Source organism: Carcharhinus amblyrhynchos, chromosome 5, assembly GCF_965287045.1.
Source record: "Carcharhinus amblyrhynchos chromosome 5, sCarAmb.v2.hapA, whole genome shotgun sequence".
NCBI lineage: Eukaryota > Metazoa > Chordata > Chondrichthyes > Carcharhiniformes > Carcharhinidae > Carcharhinus > Carcharhinus amblyrhynchos.
Genome location: NC_137328.1, coordinates 58,136,237 through 58,161,177, shown reverse-complemented (window position 1 = coordinate 58,161,177; position 24,941 = coordinate 58,136,237). Strand labels below are relative to the sequence as shown.

General features: G+C 39.3%; 1 protein-coding gene across 3 annotated transcripts in view; it reads right to left on the bottom strand.

Annotated features, from left to right (window-relative positions):
* LOC145343058 (transducin-like enhancer protein 1) overlaps positions 1 to 17,198 on the bottom strand; it is a 99,681-nt gene extending 82,483 nt beyond the window's left edge. For all 3 annotated transcript variants that reach the window (XM_080188857.1, XM_080188858.1, XM_080188859.1), the window contains exons 1-4: positions 16,697 to 17,198; positions 16,133 to 16,233; positions 15,164 to 15,227; positions 14,954 to 14,998 (exon numbers count right to left, since the gene is read on the bottom strand). In XM_080188857.1, coding sequence (XP_080044983.1) covers positions 14,954 to 14,998; positions 15,164 to 15,227; positions 16,133 to 16,233; positions 16,697 to 16,720 — 234 coding nt within the window. In that variant the 5' untranslated portion in view covers positions 16,721 to 17,198. The remainder of the gene's footprint in view (positions 1 to 14,953; positions 14,999 to 15,163; positions 15,228 to 16,132; positions 16,234 to 16,696) is intronic.
* Positions 17,199 to 24,941: the final 7,743 nt, after the last annotated feature.

The window sequence follows — 24,941 nt, the reverse complement described above, 5'->3', positions numbered from 1 at the left end:
CCCTTTAACGGCACAGCTAATGAGGTCCTTCTGAGATATAATGCTGCATATTCTGACACAAGGTCCTGAAAAGGGCTAATGAAAGGTCTCTTAAAGATGCATTTCAGCTGTGTAGACTGATTAGGCAGGTCCCTTCAATACTGGCCAGACAGTCTCCTGCATCATTTGTTGTTTGCTGCACCATGCACACCCTAGTTCTGCAAAAGATTTGGTGGGGTAGGGAGAAAGACATGAAGCAGCTACACATCTCTTCAGACAAGGAGGATGCTGAAGGGAATAAATTTTAACAGGACAAAGAATCAGATGAGTCATATGGGAATGGTAGGCATGACATGGAAGGCGTGAAGACAATCTTATAGCTATAAATTTCCTGGAGGAATAAGATGAAGCCAAATTGTGATGACCACAGTTCTCTATGTTGGCGTTCAATGTTGAATATTACTTTTACCAAAACCTTATGACACTAAAATAAAAGCCATTGGAAAGTGCACTTCAGTATAAAGACTTCAAATGTTGGACGCAATAAATATTACAACATCCACAAACTAAAGACTTCAGTGCGATAGCTTCAGACAATCACTAACCCAGATGAACAATTCTCAGAGGTCACAATGATTGCCTGAGATGAAAGGGTCAGATGTATATTGTCCACTCAATGTCATATAGGAAGGGTCCTTGCTCATGTTGATGTGGAACTAAACGTGATTCATTGTGATGAGATTGAGTGAGAGCTAATGGAACTAAGGAGCAAGATGGGACCTAATTTGGGGCGGGGGGGGGTGCTGTCTGCTGTGAACACATATCTGTGAGGTGATCACTAGACAGTGAGCTTGAGCCTACTTCTAAAACAGAACTCACCAAGGTACATGTATCTATGCTGGTGAAGTGTGCAGATGAATGCAGTGGTGGGTCTTTAAATTGGATGGTTTGTTTGCTTCATCATTGAAGGTTTCTAGAGCTAAGGTGCTTGCTCAAGCTCTTTCTTCACCTTTTCTTGTTGGTAGCTAGAGTGTCTTTAAGGCGTACACACCCTTTCTTGTTAATGGTGAGATATTCCTGTGGACTGGAACACTTATATTGCCTGGTGCCCTGATGACAGAGAGAGTCTGGAAGGAGAAGGTTAACTTCAAGGTGAAATTCTTCAGATCATTCACGCGTTTCCTGCACTGCATCCTTCTTTGTGTGCCACCCCTGGTACACCTCCTACCCTCCTACTCCCATCCCAAGGAAGAGAAGGCCCCCACCTTTCCTGGATTGCCAGGGGGGAAAATCCCCAAGGAGGCCTTGTTGAACCATGGTGGAGGGGGTCTGATTTGCTTTGGTGCCATTGTTTTCTTTTTAATAACAACACCTAGCCTGCATGAATGAAGGCACATGTCTTTTAAAGGTGGCATTAGAATCTCCAGCCCCCATGAGGAATCAGCGGAGGAAGGGGGAGGAACAAATCACCACCACCATCCCCCCCCCAAATGAGATTTCACCAGCACCTTGCTAATGCATAAAATCAACAAGCTGTAAAGTGAAGGATCTGGTACCAAGACCCACTCCACCACCCAGCAGGAATTGATCTGACTTTTCCACCTGCCACCATATTTAGTTACCAGAATGGAAAGTTCTAGCCAAGATTAGAAATGGAAATGGAAACTTCAAAAATTTCTTTTAACTATAGAATTTGAAAAAAAAGACACTTTGCAAATATAAAATATTTTTCAGGACCAGAGGGGATGTTCAGCATCAAGTTGGAATGCAATTAAAATTCCAGTTACACTTTATCCAAAGTGTATCTTTATCATGGATTCTTGAAAATCATAGCATAAAAAATGGAAACACACATCAATTCAGTAATATCTCTGATTTCCATCTACGAGGAATTCAAGAGCACATCCTGCAGTAGAGCAGACAATCACTGGTAGCAACCTCTGGATTTCCACAATAACTGAATATTTATTCAGAGGTTACAGAATAATGATGCAAATGCTGATAGTTTTGCTATTGTTGCAAAGGCAAAACCCAGGTCAACACTTAATGATACTTTCAAAGGTAAGTAGTTTCACTATTAACTGCTGGAATATATATTATCAGCTACATAAGTGTACACTGGACTCACAACACTGACAAATATCAGACTGGGCCAGATACCTTCCAAATTGTTTCAACATGCAAGTACTATACTGTAATTTATACAATAGGTTTATTATTCAGACTATAAACACCAGGCATTCAAAGAATCATGGAAAATACATTACATCTCTCCTTTATATTTCACATTATCAAAATCTCTCACCTCTCAATTTTCAAAACATGCTCGGTGACCTCTTAACCTTCTCTGCACCAAGGAGTCCTAACTTTTCCAAACTATCCCTCATAACCGGTACCCTTCATTGCTAGTAACATCTCTGAACTTTTGTCAAGGCCTTTATACGTCTCTTTAAAAATGGTGCCCAGAATTGTCCACAATTCTCCGAATACTGCTGATTCAGTGATCTGGTATGTTCCAGTTCGAGCATTACTTCTTCAGTAAAATTTGTTTGTAAATTTAAAACAGAACTAATATTCAAATTGTCCCTCTTTCCTGCTTATGCGAAAAAAGATCTATACATCAAAAATTGCAACAGTACCTTGAAATCACTGGCTTTTTCCTGCACTGCTTCACTCAATATGGTCAGTTAATCGTTATTCATTAATTCACACATCTATATTATCAAGTCCATTTACGTGACAAGCTGCATTAATTTATATTTCCTCTGAAAAAAGTATTGACTATGGGGATTTGGTTCCACTGACACTAGTCAACTTTTTCAAATGACCATGCTACAAATCAGTAAAATTTCTGCTTGCCTAATTCAAAGCAAGTGGTCTCTGCTCATTGTGATACACCTCTATACAATTTAGTGCTTAGATGCAGATTGTCAGAGTTTAGCAATCCTAATTTAAGCTCATACAAGGATGAAGTTTAACTGACTAAAAGCACAAAGAAACTCATGAGTTTGGCATTGTTTCGCTAGCCAGAGGTCTCTTAAAGCATGATTTAGAACAGATATATTCTCAATGAAACCGCTTGTTTCAGTAACAAATCAAACTGTTTAATCAATATATCTTGCCCCCCAAAAAAAAAGTACCTGCAGACTTGCCCGATTCAGATACTGGATTATTTGAGCCTATGGGGCACTGCAAAATTTTCATTAGCAGGCACCACTCAGAATTCATCCCAACTTGGAAAAGACCCCTTATATCACTTTTCTCCATCTTTAGCTTCACTCCTTCCCTACCCCAAAGGATAATCAGATAGTGTTAGAGCACTACAGCAGCGGCTAAGGCTATCCCAGTGGCAGATGTAAATATTACGTCAACATCCTGTGTTATATTGATCAGAAACTTAACTGGACCAGCCACATAAATACCATGGCTACACAAAAAGGTCAGATGCTGGGAATTCTGTGGTAACTCAACTCCCCAAAGCTTACTTGATAAGGCAGAATGCAGGAGTGTCATGGAAAATTCTCCACTTGCTTTGACAAGTGCAACTCCAACATTCAATGAAATTGACACCATCCAGGACAAAGCAGCCTGCTTGCTCAGCACCTTAAACAAACAAACATTCATCCACAAGATTTACTGGAGCAACTCACCAAGATTCCAACAACAGCACCTTCCAAACCAGTGACCTCTACCACCTAAAGGAAGGAAATGGGCAGCAAATGCAGGAGAACATCGCCACCTGCAAGTTGCCCATCAAGCCACACAATTCTAACTTGGAACTATTGCCCCTTCTACACAGTGACCGGATCAAAAACCTGGAACTCCCACCCTAACAGCACTGTGGATCTACCTACAGCACGTGGGCAACAGCAAAAAGTTAGGGACGGACAATAAATGCTGGCCTTGCCAGCAATACTCACATCCCATGAACAAAAGGAAACTGAATTATATGACTCACGCAAATGCGCTACCAACAATGAACTAGTTTTTCCATAAAGCTATTCACAATAGTAAAACCATTGCTAAGAAATATGAAAACAATTTTATACAGTTAAATCATGGCAGATATTCAAGGAGATTGTTTCCATGAATGACAGATAAAGACAATTATACTGCTAAATTTACTTCCCATTTCCAGCCAACTTGTAATAATACGACAGCATTAGTGACTTGAGAGATTTGGAGTGAAATTTTAAGTGACCTAGTTGATTTCTTCCTAAAATACATATGTGTTTAAGAAAAGCTACAATTTGCAACTGTTTACTATAGACTAAGGATCATTTTTGAAATGGATAATGATAGTAAACATTTATTTCAACTTCTCATTACCAATTCCCATTACATAGGGCATTTTAAAGATTGCTGTTAGACATCAAAGACACACTGGAATTTTGTTGCGTGCCAATTCATTAATCGAGGAAGCTGATGCCATAGTGTAAATATACAAATAATTAACAGCATTTATTGCCAAAATGGGAATGTGTTGCTGTATGGACAGAAAAGTTAACTTGCATAGCACTTGCCAACGTACAAAAGTCCAATTAATGTTGTGGCTCTGTATCTTTTGTCATGAAGAATGTGAAAGCTTGGTTCTTAAATGGAGAAAAGGAAGACGTGAAGCTTCAGCACATGCATAATACGTTGATCACAACAATTATGTTAAACAGCCATACCAAATTTTATTGTCTGCAACTTTGAATAGCACAAACATTTCACACATTTAAAAAAGACAATATGGTTACACTGCCACAATATTAAGATCTTGCCCATTAAAATACAAAGTGAAGTTAAAGCACTTTAGCTTGCTTCTTAACAGCAAAAGATTCCCATATGGCCTTCCATTTGAACTTCTCTAGTTCTAGTTATCGTGAAATACACAGCAACTATTCCAAATTTTTTAGTAAATACTTGTTCTCCTTGCACTTCACTGTTAGTTACCATCGTGCCAGCATGAAACATGGAAAATTACTAAGTGGACACCTGCAACAGCCTCCATGCTCATGGTCCTAAATATAAACCATTATAGCCATTTGCAAAAGACCATACCTTTTCAAATAATCACCATTAACCTGCTTCAACTCAAAAGTCAAATATTAAAATGTTATATTTTTGTTCAGAAAAAAAAACTAAAACCAGTAAAGGAGATGTGTTTTATCACGTTATGGCACAGATGTACAAGGTTCAGTGGTACTTTTAAAACTTCCACCAACCACCTTTATGTAAAAATATAGTTCACAAATGTTATAAACATATGGCTTTAAAAACTATTAAATTTGCATGGATGTGCATGACAGATATCCTTCCATTTGTAAATTGTAATACAAGCTGCAGCAGGAAATATCAGTGTTGCACATTTGCTCATTATTCAATCATTTAAGATGATTTTTTGCCAAGCACAAAGGGAAAAAAAAAATCGAAGGTTGTCAGGCCACCACAAATGGCTTATTGACCTCAAGCCAATTTTCATCTCCATTTATTTTTTTTAAGCAGGCACATGACTGAAAGGCATTCCTTCAGGGGTTTTATTTTGAAAAATCCATGTCACTCAAATGCAACAGCGCACCAATGTATTTTAGTGTTCCATTAATTGATTGGTTAATAAATGAGAAGCCCGAGCCAAATTGTTCCAAGTGTAACAACACATCAAATACTGTCCATCAACACTCAGTGGTTGAAGTCTTCACATACAAGAAATTACAAGCACTTTCAAGATTTGATTTAAAATAAAACCTACTACAGCTTATGTCAGTTCTCATTATAATGATCTTTGGGACACAAATGATATAGAATAGCTCGTCAAACCAAACTTAATCGGTGTAAGTGCCACTGCCAAAATTAGCACTCCCAGAAGCACTGAAAGATTATTTCATTCCTTGAAATTTAATTTGTTCCGGCTACAGTCTCCATAGCAACATTGACTCAATCCCCGAATCATTGAGTAATTGGAGATCTTGTCTTTCTATCACTCTAAAATTCAATGATTTGTTTCAACAGTGCTGGCACAATCAAATTTATAAGTCTCTGAGGCAATATTCATTTAAGGATCCATATTCGTCCCCACTTTGCAGAGCCATTAACAAGGACAAAATCAAACTTTGGGTGTATATAGTTGTAGTAGAAAATGGCCTCATTTATGCTTTTGTTACCTCCAGATTCGACTTACCTAACATGTCCCTGGACAGCCTCCCTTCTTCCACTCTCCATAACCTTAAGCTTACTTAAAACATTGTTGTTATTTCAACAAATTAATTTATCAACCATGTGCACGGGCTTCATTAGCTCCCAGACCAGCAATTTCCTGGTTTAAAACTCTCACCCTCATATTCAAATGACTCCATGGTCTCAGTACTTTCCATCTCCAGTCCTATACTCCTTGGGGGAATTCTGGCCTCTTGTGTAGTCTTCACTTCCATTGCTATGTCTTCATTAAATTAGTGACTACATTTCAAAACTATCTGATTAGCTGAAAAGCTTTGAGGTGTCCTAAAGTCAGAAAATGCACCATACAGGTCAGCTATTTTAGGTTTCAGACACACCTTAAATCATATTTGATCAAGCTTTTGATTAATTTGGCTTAATTTTTTTTGCTTGATCACACCCATAAAGCACCTTCAGATGCCATATTGTTAAAAACAGCTACATAAATGCAAGTTGCTATAGTCTGATAAGGCAATGATATAATATTTTAAAAATGTACTGAATCTTCCATGGAATGGCGATCACTGCTAGATTTTTTGCCTGGATCTGGCCAAGACTTCCTGTGGAACTTGGCGCATACCCACTTCTAGAGTACTTCACTCAATGTAGCAGCACTGGCAGAAGCTAAGCCACCTCACATTTTTACAGCACTGGCTATTACATTCTGCTAAGTTTAAATGTACAAGCCTGGAGAGAAAGCAAGTGTGCGAGGTAAGTGGGTGACGGGGGTAGGGCAGGTAGTCAGAGGGGTCTGGATGGTAGTTGGGTTGGGGGCTAATACTCCATTTACGTGGGAGATTTAATCCTGCTAACTTTTCCTGCGTAACTAATCTGCTAAGTAAGTCGGAACCAACCAAAAGTCTCCGACTTTATATCAGAGTTTAAGGATTGACGCAGGGTAATTGTCCAACCGAAGTTGAAACTTCCTAGGCAATTCTCATAGTTAGTACATGGGGACTTCTGAGGGGTCCCCCAACACACCTTCCAGGGTCATCCAGAGAATGAAGATCAGGACTCCCATCTTTATGCGGTCACCTCAAACTAATCCATACGTCTATTATTAGAAGTTAATTAATAGATATGGGGATACATCACAAACAGAAACAAGATTTCACTACAGCTTAAAGACACACATTCCAGATATTAGTTTTAGTCAAGCTTCCAATTGAAACAAGAAAGATTCAGAGAAATTTCTCACTGTCAAAATTGTTCCTTTTTAAAAAAATGCAATGTAAATCGAACACCGCCACAAGTCAACCATGCAAAGTTGCAAACACATACAATCGAGCAAAATGGGCCGGCCAGTTAGTTTCTGTTTATAAAACTGATCCAATTTTGGGAAGAAATAGTTTTATTTCAAAGACATTGAAACACTGGCCCAGATCTTCCGGATCTACCAACCAAGATGTTTGTTGCGCTGACCTTATTGGGAATTGCCTGGGACATTTGAACTTCCAACAGGCTATTCACCTACTCTCCAGGATTCTCTGCAAATACCTACAATCCTTGAGTTAGAGTCATAAATAATTAGCCAAGAAACGTTAGACAGGAAAATCTCCCTGCACTCCCCCAGCAATTATTCATACGGACAACTCACCAGCTATCCAACCCACTGAACTACTCGCTATTATCTGCGTATTTAAATATATCTTATACCAACTCCTGTTGTAAAGAGGGCAGCGGCTGCACTGATCCTTTTTATTGCTCTTTCTGTGGATTCCTACATGGAGCAAGTTCCTCTGGCTGCTGCATCGGGAGTCAGATTCCTTTAAAACAAAACGAGGTGCGCAACTTACTGACTTCTCTGTGTTGAGTGCAGCAGTTCTGACATTGATCCCATCTCTTACTTGTACTATGTATACTTACTTGTACTAACTATACTAATTTTTAGTAGCTACCGCTCACTCTAATGTAAATACTCTCATTACACAACTGCAGTACTGAATATCACTGAATCATAGCCAACTGACAGAAACTAAATTGGGAGTTTCTTTACCACGTCTCTTTGGCATAAATGCATCACACTTCTTTCAGTAGCTCCAGTCTCTATACAGCACATCCCAATACATTTTAATCTATTCAGCTTCACCGTAAGATGCATAACTGAAGTCAACACTAAAACCACAAGAAACTTGGCACTTTTCCAAAATTATGGTGACATTGAGATCAGACAGCATAGAAGAGGGCCCTTCGGCCCATTGAATCCACATCAGGCACATCTGATTTCCCACCTAATCCCATCTGCCAGCACTTGGTCCATAGCCCTGAATGTTATGATGTGCCAAGTGCTCATTCAAATACTTATTAAAGGAGGTGCCTTCCATTTGATGTTGGTCAGCAGGCTCTCTGGGTACTTGTTTGTAACAAAGGGTTTTTTTTAAATTCATTTACAGGAAGTGAGTATTGCTGGTTGGGCCAGCATTTATTACCCATCCCACACTGCCCTCTATTTCAGAGGGCATTGAGAGTCAATCACATTGATGTGGACATGGAGTCATATGTAGGCCTGACCAGATAAGGATGACAGATTTCCTTCCATGAAAGGACAATAGTGAACCAGATAGTTTTTTTTTACAATTGACAACATTTTCGTGGTGATCATTAGACATTTAATGCCAGATTTTTTTTATTGGATTCAAATTTCACCATCTGCCTTGGTGGGATTTGAACCCAGTTCTCCAGATCTAGCCCTGGGTCTTAATTATTAGTCCAGTTGCCACTGTCACCCTTTTGCTCACCACTGATGTCTTTGAGATTTTGCACTGAAGTATATCAGAAAGGAAGGCCAAGCCTGTTCTGCTCACGCTGTCGTAGCCATTGGCTGAGAGCCGACGCAAGATCCATAAGTCTATGATCGAAATTTCAAATTAAAAGGCCACAGAAAAAATAATTGAGCGAAAGGAATTTAAAACAGGGAAGAAATAATTATTCTGGTATACAAACACAACACTTCTGAAAACACAATGAAGAGTCATCGACATGACTTCTAGTTCTTTGACCCTGCTTTTACTGAGTTGTGGCATGTACAGCCTGATTATACAGCCAAGCTACAACAAAAAGAGTATTAATGAGCCACGGTCCATTCAATCCTCTGTCCTCCCACACCAGCTCTTCTATAATTCACAGGAGCTTTTCATGATTCACCCAGAGACAGCAATTGGATCTTGAAGTCAATTTCTCCTCAGCCATCAACCAATGCTTTCCAACAACCTTTCCCTACTAATGCAAAAATCCATACTCCCATTGCCCTTGCAAAATGCTAAACAAGCAGTATTGGCAATTCACTTGAGTGCTGTAATATATTTACTGCAAATCCCCACGGCAGGACTCCTAATATAGTTTTTATTGTGTCTGCACTTGTCAATACAGTGACTGGTCACTGTCTGGATAATCTGCCAAGTGCAACTGTTTACCCAAGACAGCGATAGGATACACAAGCAGTGTAAGCTATAACTGTCAAGAATCCCTGGCTCTTGTCAATGACCTTTAATTAACACTTCACTTTATAAACTTTAGGCCTTATCAGCAGTGTCTTACAAGAAAGATGTAGGGAGAGAAGTGCCTGGCATTCCACTCAGTTATTAGGTTCTGATTTTTTTAAAATATAACAAACTAATCTGTTTAGATTAACAATTTCAAGCTAACAGTTCAACTTCCATGGAACTGCTCTATGTAAAACTTTGGATTTAAAAATGCCTTAAGACAATTTTCAAAACACTTAGCTGCATTAGCTCACCTTCATATAAAAATCATGAGCACATTTAACCTTCAGTTTCCAAACAAACCACTTATGGGTTTAAGTTTTTTTAAAAAAGAGGACCGCCTAATATTTAACCTATACATCATATCCACGCTGACTATTCTGCTGCAAACCTGGCAGTGGCGAGTGGCTAGTTGATAAATACGCATCAGAAACTTTTTTTAAAAGCCCTCAATGCCAGTTGCTCCATTTTGCTCCTGTTTTATAGGCACAAATAAAACAATATTTTTGAATAGCAATTCAACGTGAAAATCACAATTTTGACTGGCATGATTAGTGCAATTCAGCCCAACATAGTTACTAAGCAATAATTAAACAATAATTCAAATCTCTATTCAATTGCCAATACAGACTAAGTTCACCAAAATATTGCAATTCTACCTGACTCCTTCATGGTAGTGCATAACAGTAACATGAAAACTGACTCACCTCATAAAATAAAGGTTTTCGCAGTCAATTTAAGAAATTCAGCAATTTTTGTTAAAATAAATGAAATAAAACTTAAATGAAATGGAGTAATATTAAATGGTTCACCAAATGCAAGATTCAACTTGAGCACAATGTCAGAAAAATTAACTACACAAGTCACCTACAGCACCCTCAAGCAATTCAATTGAGCCTAATGAGAAAAGGGAGATTAAAATCTCCAGTATCAGCACTAGCAATTACTCAGCCACTTTGGAGAACCCAAGGGAACCCTACCAAAGGCCATAGAGATGAAAATCTAATAAAGCGAACAGACCCAAAGATACAAGAGATATGACCTACTCTGTAATTAAATGGGCCTTCTAGATACCTGCACACAAATTGAGAGATCAGCGTGAGACTAACAAATTAAATGGCAAAACTTCATTATGTCAACAATTGCAGGTCAACAATTTTTGTTAGAACCTCCGTACATCTTTGACTATTATAAGGGATGAAAGGACCTTCTATATTGTCATTATTTGATTTAAGTTAGGCTGAAAATTTATTAAGCATTGAGGCTCAAATTTGAGGTTACTTGCATTCAGGTGGCTGAAATCAGTGAAGTGATTTAAGGCTATTCCTCCAACACAACTGGCCTTATATACTTGGGGGCAATATTGAATTACAATCCTAATACAAGTATCAAATTGTTGGGCAGAAAGGTTATGTGGGCACAGTTCTGAAAAAAGGTAATTGGCTGGAAACATTAGTTTTGACATCCTTCTATTCATGAAAGTTAATGGACACACAGCAAACAAGTCTAATTCAGCTAGGGTGTCTTCATATGGTGTACTTTGATGATGGCGGAAGAGACCAATTCTTGACAAGTAGATTCTTTCACAAGTGCTGCACATGAGACTAACAACTGTTGTTCTGGGTCGTTCTGGCATTGGCACCATGCCACTGGTGCTGCTGCCAGCCCACACAAGGTGTTGCTATTTTCCCCTCTCGTCTGCAGGTACCTTGCAGGCGTGATAATCAATGCCCAGGGCCTCAGGTCATACTTGCAAGCTTCCTTTGGTCATTTTGCTATGCTACTTCACAGTATACAAGTTCTTGGGTAAGTGACCATCTTTTTTCCTGCCAATATGTCTGAGCCAACAAAGCCACCTTTGTTTGATAAGCAACAAATTTGGGAGCTCTGCCTTGTTGTTGATTTTCTTTTATTAGGCTATATCCAACATGCGCCATAGGCAGCAAAACATTATTTCTCTTTCCACAGATGCTTTCAAATCTGAGCATTGAGTATATACTGTTATTAGAACACTTCCCTTTTCCCATTCCCAGAAGCATTTCTTCATTTGCAGCCAAATGGAAACGCTGCATATTCAGCATTTGAGTTGCAAACTTTTCACTCTTCGATCATATACTACAAATGCAGTAAATTTAAAATGCAAAACAACAAGACCATTCATTCTTACACTGATGGGTGATATTCTTAGCCTCTTCAATCAAGGATGAGAAAAAGAATTTCTGATGGATCAAATTACCTGGAGGAAAAAACACCTGTCAATGGGAACTAGGGGAATGAAGAGGAAGACGGAAATCGAAGGGAGCTACTAACATAAAGGAGTGCCGCTTAATCAACTGATTTAACAAGGGCAAATCTTGTTTGGCCATTTACCATTGAACATTATACCTAAAATAATGCCTGGTTCAGATATAAGATGTTGCATCCCTGCTGACTTGGATGAGGCCATCAGCCAACAAGCCTTAAAGTCAATGAAAACGAATGTACAAATTTTCTAAATAATACATGGTTACTGATTCCATGATCAGAGAATAGATACTGTCAGAGTAACTTTCACTTCGGTTAATCAAATGTTAAATCTATTAGAACATAATATGCAGCTTCCACCCAGGCCCTTTCCTCCTTATCCCCCTAGCCATCTATCATGGCAACCCATCTAATCTACATATCTTTGGGCTGTGGGCAGAAACCTGAGTATATGAAGGAAATCCGTCCAGGATTCTGGAGAGAACATGCAAACTCCAAAGTCAGTCATCCAAGGGGAGGAATCCCACCTAGGTTCCTGGCACTATGAGGCAGCAGTGCTAACCACCCTCAAAGAGCACCCCCTGTTCTCAAAGGACAAATAAAAACCATGTGTCAACTAAACACGTAATGTGCATAGTCATAAGTTCTGTACCAAGACTAACAAATCAGGACAAAGGCTAAGTTAATATTAAAACTGGGTTACAATCTCAATATGCAAAGTTATATTCACAATGTTAATCTGAATCTTTTAAAAAAAAGGCTAATCCACAAATTACTGCAGGCACCTATTTACTGAACAACGTGCCTTTTTTGGACAAAAAGGAATTTTGTGAACATGAAATAGAAAAAACAAAATTATTCCTGCATCAATCTACAAAATCAATTTGGTATTACTGCCAGTTAAACTGTATGATCACAAGCACTCCACCTTTACTTATCTGCCCATACATTATAGTAGGAAATCATTAAACTCTGGAACATTATACAGGTCGATGTCAAGAGCTGAAACATTAACAACTGTAGTTTCAAGCTGTTCTCAATCAGCTGCTTACCAGTAACAAACCATCCCTTCTCCAATGTACACATCACCACCATTATAATAAAATCATCTGTTTATAGTCATTAAAAGATTAAAGTAACATTAAAATTAAAACAGCTCAAGCAAAGAGCATTCCCCACTAGTCAAAATATAGACGTTTCCCATGCCAATAAGGACACAAAATAAGATTCACTATCATTTAAAGACTTCCAACTATAATCAATATCCATCCATTTCCTTGCAACAGCTGCTTTTAAAATATACCAAAAAGTCTATTTAAAGAAAAACATTGGAAACGCAAACTTTTCTTTTCTCATGACTTGGGTATTACACCATGAATGAAAGGCACTGAAGCTTGAATAAAAAGCATTTGCTCGCAACTCTACAACCCCGCAGGTGGTATCCTCAAAGAGCAGGCAGAGTGCCTACTCAGAAGACAAACCACGAGAAGGGATGATGCTTTGTATGAAAAAAATCTCCAGAGCAATGTTCACTTGCCATCTAGAGTATAAACTATAAAAAAGGGAGAATACTTGTGAGTCTGCGAGGAGCCTAGCTAATGCCCATTCTTCCCCCAGAGAGAATTCTTGTCAAATGTAACGAGACTGCATAGGCTTTTTCTACAACATAATGAGCACTTAGGCCGCACTGGTGATCAGTCAGCAAAATGCATCAGTTTCAGCCAAGTTACACCCTTGGGTCCAAACGTCATCAGTTTTGGAGAATTATAATCAGATACCTTTGTCAGCTTATACACTAACAATCGTGTCTGAAATTTGCAACTATAAAAATTCTGCATGCATTGAAAACATGTTTTTTTTTAAATGTAATTTAATGCAACCTACAAATCCAATTCTCCAGAGGGAAGCAAGTGAACACTTTAAACAATCCGTCTGTATTCTGAAAGAAGTGTTTAACTTAAAATCCTTCATTTATGCACATAAATATCACTGCAGCATTTGACAGCCAAAAAGGAGGTTGTGCAGACAACTCTGGATTTCATTTCAAATGCAACATTACTCAAACCAGGAGCACAAAAGATTGCCAGAGCAATTACTGGATTTACATTAATATACCAAGGCAACATTTCTCAGCTTTACTGAAATCTTAAGACCATAAAAACTAACAAAGGAGCACCCATGTTGAAATGCATTTTCATTCCTTTTGGCAGAGATGTTATCAGCCAAGAGTTAATGATAATCTTTTTAAAGGAGTAAATCAATGTCTTAAAGATTTGCTATCAATAGTATCTGAAGGATTAGAAACCCTCAAAGTCACCACTTCTCTTGCATTGCTTACGTCCTGCAATGAATGCTTTCTTAGCAAACGACCAGGGTCAAAAGCACCATTTAAGATTTTCAGTTGTGTATCCCATGCATTGTCCCATCCTTTCTCGATTTTATTTATTTTAATACTCAGAATCTTACTTCACCACCTCACCAACTGAATATATACTAGTTTCTTATATAAAAGAACTTCTACATGTCACTTGAAAGCGTACATATAGTAACTTATAGCCATCATCTCAAACCACAAAGTACATTCATTCCATAAACTCTACATACACAGGGACAAGGAGGCCTCTGTTCAACTTAAATCAGATCTTTAGTATTTACAGGAGCATTAGTTACACGAGACCATGCTCTGTGCGCATTACTAGAATATTAATCATGTTCACCAAAGTATGAGGATCATACCAACTTCCCATTCCTACATTTGGAATTGAACACAAGTTTGCATATTTGCTTTTTACTGTAATCCAGGTCCATCATATAATATTAAAAATATTAATTCTGAAATGAAATATTTGCTGGTGAGATAATAGCTCAGCTCCAATCAGCATCAGAAAGGAAAAGGCTGCTCTGGGTAAAACTCCAGACTGAATGACTGAAAAAATGACTGAATAATGACTGAAAAAAGGAAACGGATCCTCTCTCATTTCCAATGTTGATGACAAATGTTTTGTTTTACTCTTTCCTTTTGGGATAAATTTCTATCAAAACCATCTTACCTGTTTGTGCATCTCAATATTCAATCCATATGACATTTCATAATACTGCAAAAGAGAATATTAAATTTATAAACCAAACAATTACAATATGCTGACAAAACAAATCATTACATGTGAACTCTCAATTGTTTATTTTCCAGTTCAGAGTGGAAAACATTGCTAGCTAAATGCACACTGCTTCTTAATTTAAAGGTACTTGTTTAAACTCACCATGACATAATGTCGCTGCATTTCTGTTTTTTCACTTGCCAGTTTCTCACACTCTAACTTGAGACTGTAAAACATTGAGAGATAGTGAATAAACAGCAATAAAACGTAATGCTTGTTTTTTAAAAATAACATTTCATAGGATGGGATCGTCATAGGCAAGGCCTGGCATTCACTGCCCATTCTAATTGCCCTTAAGAGCAATAGAAACAATGCACTTTTTAAAACAGCACAAAATCATCTTAAGTTTTAAATTTAAAACTATTTATTAGTGCCACAAATAGACTTACATTAACACAGTAAAGAACTTGTGAAAATCACCTAGTCGCCACACTCTCGCGCCTATTCGGGTGCACTGAGAGCGCATTTAGCATGGCCAATGCACCTAACCGCACATCTTTCGGACTAGGAGGAAACCGGAGCAGCGGAGGAATCCCACGCAGATACGGGGAGAACGTGCAGACTTCACGCACACAGTTGACCCAAGTTGGGACTCGAACCTGGGTCCCTGGCACCGTGAGATAGCAGTGCTAACCATTGTGCTACCCGAGTATATTGGTAAGAGGATACAGTAATGGCAAAAATAAAAATACGAGATAAATCAAAGGAAAACGCAATTCCTTGTTATGCATCAGATACGAAATGCAACTACAAAGACATGGTTCAGAAAGCAAATGCTTAAATGGCTTAGTTACAAAAATGAACTGAGAAATGTATAACTGTTGCCAACTGATGAATAATAGTTATAAAACCCCGTGAATATGGAACAGCACGATTGGAGAGGGTCTAGTCCAGAAAGGCTCCTGTTTCCCTCAATAGCTGTGGTTTGGATAGCCGCAGCGAGAGCGCCGCTCTGTGGCCAGGGCCAGTAACCAGTGGCGGCTACCTACCGCAGACAAACCAAACAACAACTGGCGACTAGACTGAGCGGCTGCAAATAAACACGCCAGAGAATGGGAGACTTCTTTTCACCTGTGATACTGAGCCTGTAAAAACTGGAACTCTTCCTTAATCCGGTCCAGCGACTCGGGGATGGTAAATTTGAAAGGCTGGGCTGCAGCCTGGTGCGGCGTCTGAGGGGGGAAAAAAAAGAGTGGGGGAAGGAAGCTAGATTACATCAAGACAACAAGAGACCGCGGATCTGAGGCAGATTGTACATTAGAAAAACTTTCCGACTGACTCTGCTGAAGCAAGTAGCGAACAAACGCATGGCACTGAGAGGCGTTTGACGGAACCAAACACTGAACCTTTTGTTGGTACCCTCAAGAATGTGTGATCCCAACTTTCAGGAAGGACTAATCACTTTGAGAGACAAATAAATACACGCTGTTGTACAGATGTGCACACAGGTAGGATCAGGACTGTTTTTCCCACCGCTTAAAAGCATCACAGGCCACTTCTGCTGATCGTGCAACAATAAACATCATATCATTCGGCTGAAGGTGCTTCCCCCTTCCCCATGAATAAAGCCCATACAATGAAGTAACAAAGAGGCCGGCCCGGGAGGAGAAGCGCTCCCGCTCCCTCTTTACTTACAGGATGCCTGCTTTGAGGAAACATCGCGGGGTCCGGCAGCCGCTCGGCTCCAACAGTGGCTCGATCTCCTTTTAAGAAACGCACATTAAGAAGAAATCCCCTCTAAAAGAAAAGTAAAGCGTTTACTGGAAGGGCATCTTGGATCCGGCTCCCCCCTCCCAGAAAAAAAGGTTAAGAGAGATTTTAAACAGCCTTCGGGGAGACTGGCAGATTCCGTTGTCCCGGCTCAACTCCTTGTCTTCTTAAGACAACAAAACCTTTTTTTTGCGTGTCTGTTGAAAGAAAGGAAAACCAGCCACTTCTGCAACAAGACCAAATTCCTAAAAGCACCCCCAGGAAATCTTCTCGCCTCCTCCTTGGATTGCAGAATATCCAACGGAATAAATATCAAATCTTACGCCGTACGAAGTTTAAAGGGATATAATTGCTACAATGGGAAACAATGTAGCAGTTTCCCGCACACACACACACACACTGGTTACATTAACACGCGGTTTCTATCCCCTCCTCACACTGATAACTAACCAAATTTAGACACGCGCAGTACCACTCTTCCTCCCTCCCGCCCTCCTCCAATCAGAATGCAGAGACCCCAGCCGGCACACGTGGGGTCGTGTCGTCAGCGGGGAGACGCTGTCCAATCAGAGGCGGCCGGGGTGAGGAAGGCTGTCAATCAAGCGGAGCAGGAGGCTGTAGCCAGCCAATGGCCAGCCCGTCCGCGTCTCGGTCCCCCGACGTTTTCCATTGAGAGTGGGGGACGTCAATCATGTTGATGGATGTCAGGTCCGACCAATAGAGCGCGGGATTAGGTTTGTTTGTCTCTTTTTGATTGGTCTCTCGTTTCCTCTCCCCCTCTCCGGCTGAAGCGGATGGAATCTAAGGAGTGGGCCCGTCAGTCAGTTGCAGAGTGACAATGGAGCAGCGTTCCCAGCTGTCAATCAAAGTAACGTGGGCTCAAAACTCTGAGGGGGGGGGACACAGACAAGTCTTTGTCCCACTCACAACTAAAAGAGCCAGAGCAGGAATGTCCACTAATTATAACTGTGTGGCAAAGCTTCACATCTTAGGTTTTGTTGGAGGAGTTTTTTTTGTTGCATCTTGTTGGGCTGTTACCATAGAGGGCGATTCATAGCTGTGAACATTGAACGAATTTCCCTTCAACTCATTTATTAATAATTTTAGGTCAGGCAGCACATATTAGCGAAGGGTGAAACTAAATTAATTGGGATTTATTTCGTCTGTGTTCCCCCTCCCCCCTCATTTTACCATAACTCACTTTGGGACTTGGGTTTGGAAGGAGCACATTTACACATCGCCAATGTCTGCACCGAAATGAACATCAAAGCGGCCCGCGTATGTTTTCATTTCGTTTTACTAGAAAATTACATCCAGATGTTTAACAGGTATTATGTCGGCTTTTCCAGCCTTGATTAGATCTGTTTATTCTGTTTGTTTACAGTTCCCTAGCTTGTTAGTTAACACAAAAGAAATATTCACGTCAAACTTCTAATTAATTATTTCAAAATTACTTGTGTCGAGGAACAGATTATATCCATTTCTCCCCCAACTAGCTGCAGTCTGGGTGCTGGCTATATTATAGGGGGAAACCCTCGGGGTGACAATCTCCAGACAATGCCTTCTTTGCACTCAGGACCCCAGTAAGCTGAAGCTCTGATATATGAAAGAGACTCCAGACCACACGCGCGATATCTTGCCGACGCCTTTATTTGTCTCAACTGCTTCATTGTGTGAATCATAGTACAGTACCACTATTCTAATGTTCTACCTGCAAGTAATTCATGGTCCCTCTCATGCCAAGGCATCATACCATCACCAGGTCAAATCCCTCATCAAAATTTATTTATGCGAATGATTCCTATAATAATTACAAACTCGCTTCTAATATTTATTCGTGATATCTCATAGACGTCTTACGCAAGAATTGACTATAGAAAGATTACGGGATTAACAATAAAGTGACTTCGTTTGAATAAATGCTGCTCTGTGACACTGGCCATGAATACTACATTAACTTTGCAGTGTTAATGTAAGCCTACTTGTGACACTAATAAATAAACTTAAAATTTATAAGCTATCTTCAGATGAGACTGGTTTGGAGGGCCGGGTGTGATTGAGACATGGCATGCGGATGTAATTCGTTATCCATCTGTCTTTATTTTCAGTCACATCAAGTACTCTTTCTGTACACAATTCCTCAGTTTCATGTTTTCATCATACTTCAGTGTTTTTGTATAATTTATGATGTTGGTATTTAGATTGGAAACTACCTCTGTAAACTTATCAGGCTGTAATTAGATTCTCAAGCTCAGTCACAGTGTTACCACACCACTCCAGTTTTACAATTCCAATCAGCTTGTACGGCAGAATGAAGATCCCATACTCAAACCAATTCCACTTCCTGCTTCCCAAATTGCCGAAATTTTACAACCTCTCTCTTAAATGGCTTCATAAAATCAAAGTGTTACATAAAAAGGATGGAATTTGTGACATTTAAAAAGTGAACCACATTACATCTGAACAGCAATTACACCATGCCCTCCAACCCTGATTCACCTTAAGGGGGACTTGGATTTTACTCCGTGTGGTGATTTTCAACTGCACTCACATGAAAAGCAGATGGCCAGCAATTGAACATCAGGGGTGTTGCAAGACAGATGTCAGCAGATAACCTCAGCCATCCCATTGACACCAAAGGCCTGATTGTGCCTGAAACAGGTCTGATGCTTCTAAGTATACAAATCCAGATATTAAGCAGTGGTAGCACATTTTTCAGATACAAATGTACTATAGCAGCCGAACCAGCATCTAAAAAGCAATCACTCATGATTGCTCACTAAACAACACAGGAAAATTTTATTATTGTTTTGAATGAGTCCAAAAGGAACAAGATCATTCCTTCTGGCCCTCTGAAAACTTCTTTCCCACTGGTGGCATATTGGACCATTCCTCCCATCCCTTGGCCTAGCCTTCCCTCAGCCTGACTTTCTAGCCAGATCAGCATTGGAGCAGGATAACTTCCCACTTCCCAGCACCAGCAAGCTGCAGCTCACCAACAGCATTCTCATAAAGCCCAGGCCTCAAAGGATCCAGGTATTACAGGGACCCAAATGACAGGTGGAGCAGCTGCTCAGTTTGAGTAGTGAATATTCAATTTGAACCCCACCTTCCCCTCCAGCTTTGCCATATGCAATAGAATCCTAGGCATTTGCAGGTCTTTAGAATGCTCAAGGGATTTAGACAGCATCAATTTCTAATGATAAAATTCATTAGTCTGTTTATAATAACGTCACAGCTATTTGCATACATCTGTTTTGTACTTTTAGAATTTTTCACATTTCAACTTCAGTTATTGGTGCCAGTAATTCCAATGCAACAACGTCTTCCAACGACCGAGGTTGCCTAACAAGAAGAGGGATTTTTTTTACAACATTGTAATGCTAAAATAGGGTTATGGGGGTCAGCTAACAAGGAAGGACTTTTTACAGGGTTCAAACTCAATGATTGTAAACTCCTTATAAAATCACGTTTTGTTGATTCTAGCTAAGCTCCACAAAATATGATCAGACTTGGACAACTGACCCCTCAGCACATCTCCAGGCCTCATAACATTGTTTGATTATAAAATAGATCAATTGATTTTATCCAGTAAAGAGCCAAATGCCTCATTAACACTTGGACGTTATACAAAGTCACATGTGATCCACAGCTACAAACAGGTACACAGCAAAACCAATCGCTTGTTCTTTCAATGGTCACTTATTATGTTTATGTACAAAGTAGTGCATAATGATTAGTTTGTTGTTGCACTTTTAGTAACATAAATGAGCAAATTTTCATGCAATGGATATAGTATCTGTTACACTGGAAACTTCCTGATTTTTCAAGAACCCATGTGTTGCTTTGAGCATTTAGTTAAATTGAATCTTGTTCCAGGAAGTTCGTTTACCCCAAACTCCCCACCATATGGTAACATTTCTTCCTCAAGTGATCAAAGTTATACATTTAAAGGGCATGGCATGTTTTTAGGAAAGTAACTTTCAAAATTCTTCAAAGATATTGTGGAGATGATGATTTCGAGACTTTTATAATATTGGTGTGAAAAAGATTAAACTGCAAACAATTGCAATCTCCTTCAAGCAGTCAACATAATTATTGCTGTTATATATTAAGGCCATTTCATAAACTAAGATTACTTTTGTTTGCTATTTGTTACTTACAGGCAATAATAATACAACCACATCATTTCCCATCCACGAATTGTCCTTAAAAGATGGTTATACCCTTCTTCTTTACTTCTACAGTGCTTGATGTGATGACACCCCTATAATGGTGTTGGGTGCTGGCAACAATTGAGGAGTGGTTGTATCTGACCAAGTCAGCAAAGTATATGAATTTGAGGTGAACTTGGACATAATAGCAGAAAATGCTGGAAATGTCAGGCAGCATGTGTAGAGAGTGAGAAAAACAGGAGTCAACATTTCAGGCTGATAATCTTTCGTCTTCCTAGATGCTGCCTGGCCTGCTCAGAAAATCTATCATATTCTATTTTTATTTCAGATTTTCAGCATCTGTAGTATTCTGGTTTTGGCTGCTGTTGTTTTCCTTCTTGATTTAAGAGGCTGTCGAGCTAGGAGGTGTTGTCAAAATAGATTTAGTGAATTGATGCAATGATACAATACAGTGTAGCCTCAGTGCACTAGTAGTAGGAGAGGTGGACATTAAGTCCAATAACAAAACGGTTAATCAAATTAACTGCCTTGTCCTAAGTAGGCTCTGGCTTCTTGTATGTTGTTGCACATTGTCTCACTTAAGTAAGTGGTGATTATTCCATTGCACTTCTAAGCTGAATCTTGTAGCTGATGGAGAGTCAGCCATGATCTCATTGAATGGCGGAGCTCGCTCGAGGGGCCGAGTGGCCTAATTAGTATGTTCATATGTTCTGAAAAGCTCAGAAGGTGGGTCACTTATTAATGACAATATTTGTCCTCTGTGTTAATATGGCTGCTTCAGTTAATCTTTTGATCAACAATGACCCGAAGATATTAATAGTGAGATACTCAGTGATGGTCATGCCATTGAAGGTCAGAGGGAGGTGGCTGCAACTTTCCTTGTTAGAAATAACATAGTCCTTATGTGTCACAAATTATTCCATCATTGATGGAATAATTAAGATTTCCTGTTAGCCTATGCTTGGATACAGTCAAGGTCCTGTTGCAGCCCAAAGTGGACTGCTTCATTATCAATGAATTATGATAGGAGTACTATACTGTGTAATCAACAAAAAACAGCCCTATTTCTGATCTGAAGCTGGGGAAGACCATTGAGGCAGCTGAAGATAGTTAGTGAGAACACTTCCCTATGGAGATCCTGTATCAATATCCTGGGGTTCAGATGAGTGACTGCCAACAACCATGATTCTCTTCCTTTGTGTAAGGTATGATTCCAGCCCCTTGATCCTCATTGCACTCAGTTTTGTACAGACTCTTCAGTGCCATGTTCCGTTGAATATCAAGAACAGCTACTCTCACCTCTCCTCTGACATTCGGCTTACGTGTCCATGACAACAACAGCTTGTATTTCTATAACATCTTAAATGGAATAAAATGCTCCAAAGAGCATCTCAGAAATGTATTGTACGTACGTATGAGGACAGGTAGCAAAAAACTTGGCCAAAGGGATTTTTTAAGACGTATCTTAAATGAGGAGAAGTTGAGCCGCAGAGGGGATGAAGGAAAAAATTCCAGTGATTAGATCCCAGGTAGCTGGAAGTATAACCATCAATGATGGAATAATTAAGATTGGAGATGAGGAGCAGGCAGAATAGCAAGAATGATGATCTTTAAGGGTTGTAGGGCTTGATTAGTTAACAGAAACATCATTTGATCATGACAGTGATGAATTCTGCACTGGATATTCCTGGAAAAATGATTTATTTAATTAATAAATTATTTGAATTTGGGAATCTGAAGTAAAATTTTAAAATTTGCTGACAAAAGGAAATTGTGTTTTAAATAATATTAAGGAGGAATGCGACAAAACACAGAACTACACAATAAACTTGGAGAATGGGTATATGATTGGCAAATGAATTTCAATGTAGGTTAGTTGTGGTTAATGTATTTTGTTGGGAAGAATAAGGAGGCGAATACTGCTTTTGAAATAAGAAAACATAAAGGAAAGGAATAAATTATTTAGAGGTACAAATCACTAGAGTAGCAATGCAGGTCAATAAGACTATAAAAAATAAACTAAGCAGGTGCTGATTTTTATAGAGATGAATTGCGATTTGGAGAAGTTTTCTTAAACTTGTACAGAACCTTAAACTGCACTTGATGTACTACTCACTATTCTGCTTTCCATTTTTAACAAAAGGTTCTAGAGATATTGGAGAAGATGCAAAACAGATTGGCTAGAATGCTACCAGAACAGCAAGGATGTACTTATTCGTAAAGGTTGGATGTTTCTGTGCTGTAAACTGTATGTAATTCTTTATAAAACCTAAGCTGACCATCTGTGAGTAAGCTTTCAGTGAGTAGATGTCACTTCATGTCACTGTTGATGACACATAGAGCAGTTCTTGGCTACTTTAGATTTGGCTTGTTGTATGGAGGAATACAGAGATTTGCTCTGATGCATAGGCTGTAGAACTTTCATCTTTGCATTTAATCTCCTGCTTTTTACATGTTTGCAGTCCTGTATTGTAGCTTCACTAAGTTTGTGTATGACTCTAAGTTCTATCTTGTATTGCTCTTGGCACTTGATGCTCCTACACTCCTTCTTGAAGCAGGACTGATATCTTGGTTTTACGGTAATTAAAGAGTGAGGGATATGTTGGGTCATGAAGTAAACAATTCTGCAACTGATGATGCTTAAAGAATCTTGGATGCCAAGTAATTGATTGATAGATCTATACTTAGTCTGTTTCATGCATCATTTTGGTAGTACGATTCCAAATGACAGAGTGATTTTATGGTGAAGACAATGGGGGTGATTTTCCAACTCTTTCTGTCAGCAAGATTTTCTCGTTCTACTGACAACCCCCTGCCACGAGTTTCCCAGTAGCAAGGGGTGGAATGAATGGGAATTCCCATTGAAAGCAGCAGCACCAAGAGATCCCATTGCTGGGCAAAGGCAAGCCACTTCCCACCACCATGAACCACACCGCAGGGGGGAGGGCAGAAGATTCCTCCCCAGTATTTTGTCTTTATGGCCTGCACAGAGATTATTTCTACCTATGCTATCAATCTCTGGCAGTAGATGTTGAGGTCAGGTAGGTTGCTCCTTTGTGTCAGTTCCATCACCACTTAGCACAAGTGCAGTCTAGAAGCTATGGGCCGGATTCTCATGCAGTCAGGAAGACTCTATGGAGGGATGAAAATGATAGCTGGGATCCAATTCTAAGATGCTGGTTGTTTCACATTCAGGATCCAGCCAAGCCTAATAATGCATTTTGACTTAAAGCCCAGATATCCATTAGAGTACTAAAACATCTAAATCCCTGGAAATACATAATTTGATTGACAGCTCTGGCTCCCTGGCCTGTACTGTCAATTTGAGAGAAGATGATATAGTGGTAATTCAAAGGCTCAGGTGAATGCTCTGAGGACACAAGTTCAAATCCCACCATGGCAATTGGTGGAATTTAAATACAATTAATGAAAACTAGAGTTGAAAACTAGTGCCAGTAATCATGACCATGAAATCACCATTGATTTTCGTTTAAAATTTAAAAAAAATCTTATTTACAAATGTCCTTTTGGGGTGGTAAATCTGCAATCCTTATCTGGTCTGGCGTACGTGTGATTCTAAATCCACAGCAATGTGGACAGCTTGTGACTACCCTCTAAAATGGCCTGGTTAGTCACCAGACTCCAGGGCAATTAGGGATGGGCGACAAATGCTGGTTGTGTCAGTGACACCTACATCCCTCGAAACAATGAAACAAATTTCACAATGCTTATTTGTACAAGATAAAGAGGTTTCTAGCACTTACAGTTTTAATTGTTGATAATTTAATATTTAGGAAAGGTGCAGAGCATTTAGTCCCAGAGCCTGTTGTGCTATTCACTGAGATTATGGCTGATCTGTGATCTATCTCCATATACTCATCTTCTCCTATATCCCTTAATATCTTGGATAACAAAAGTTTATTGATCTTAAATTTACAACCTGCAATTGTTACAATTAACTGTTCTAAAATTCATAGACAATTCTATAATTCCAG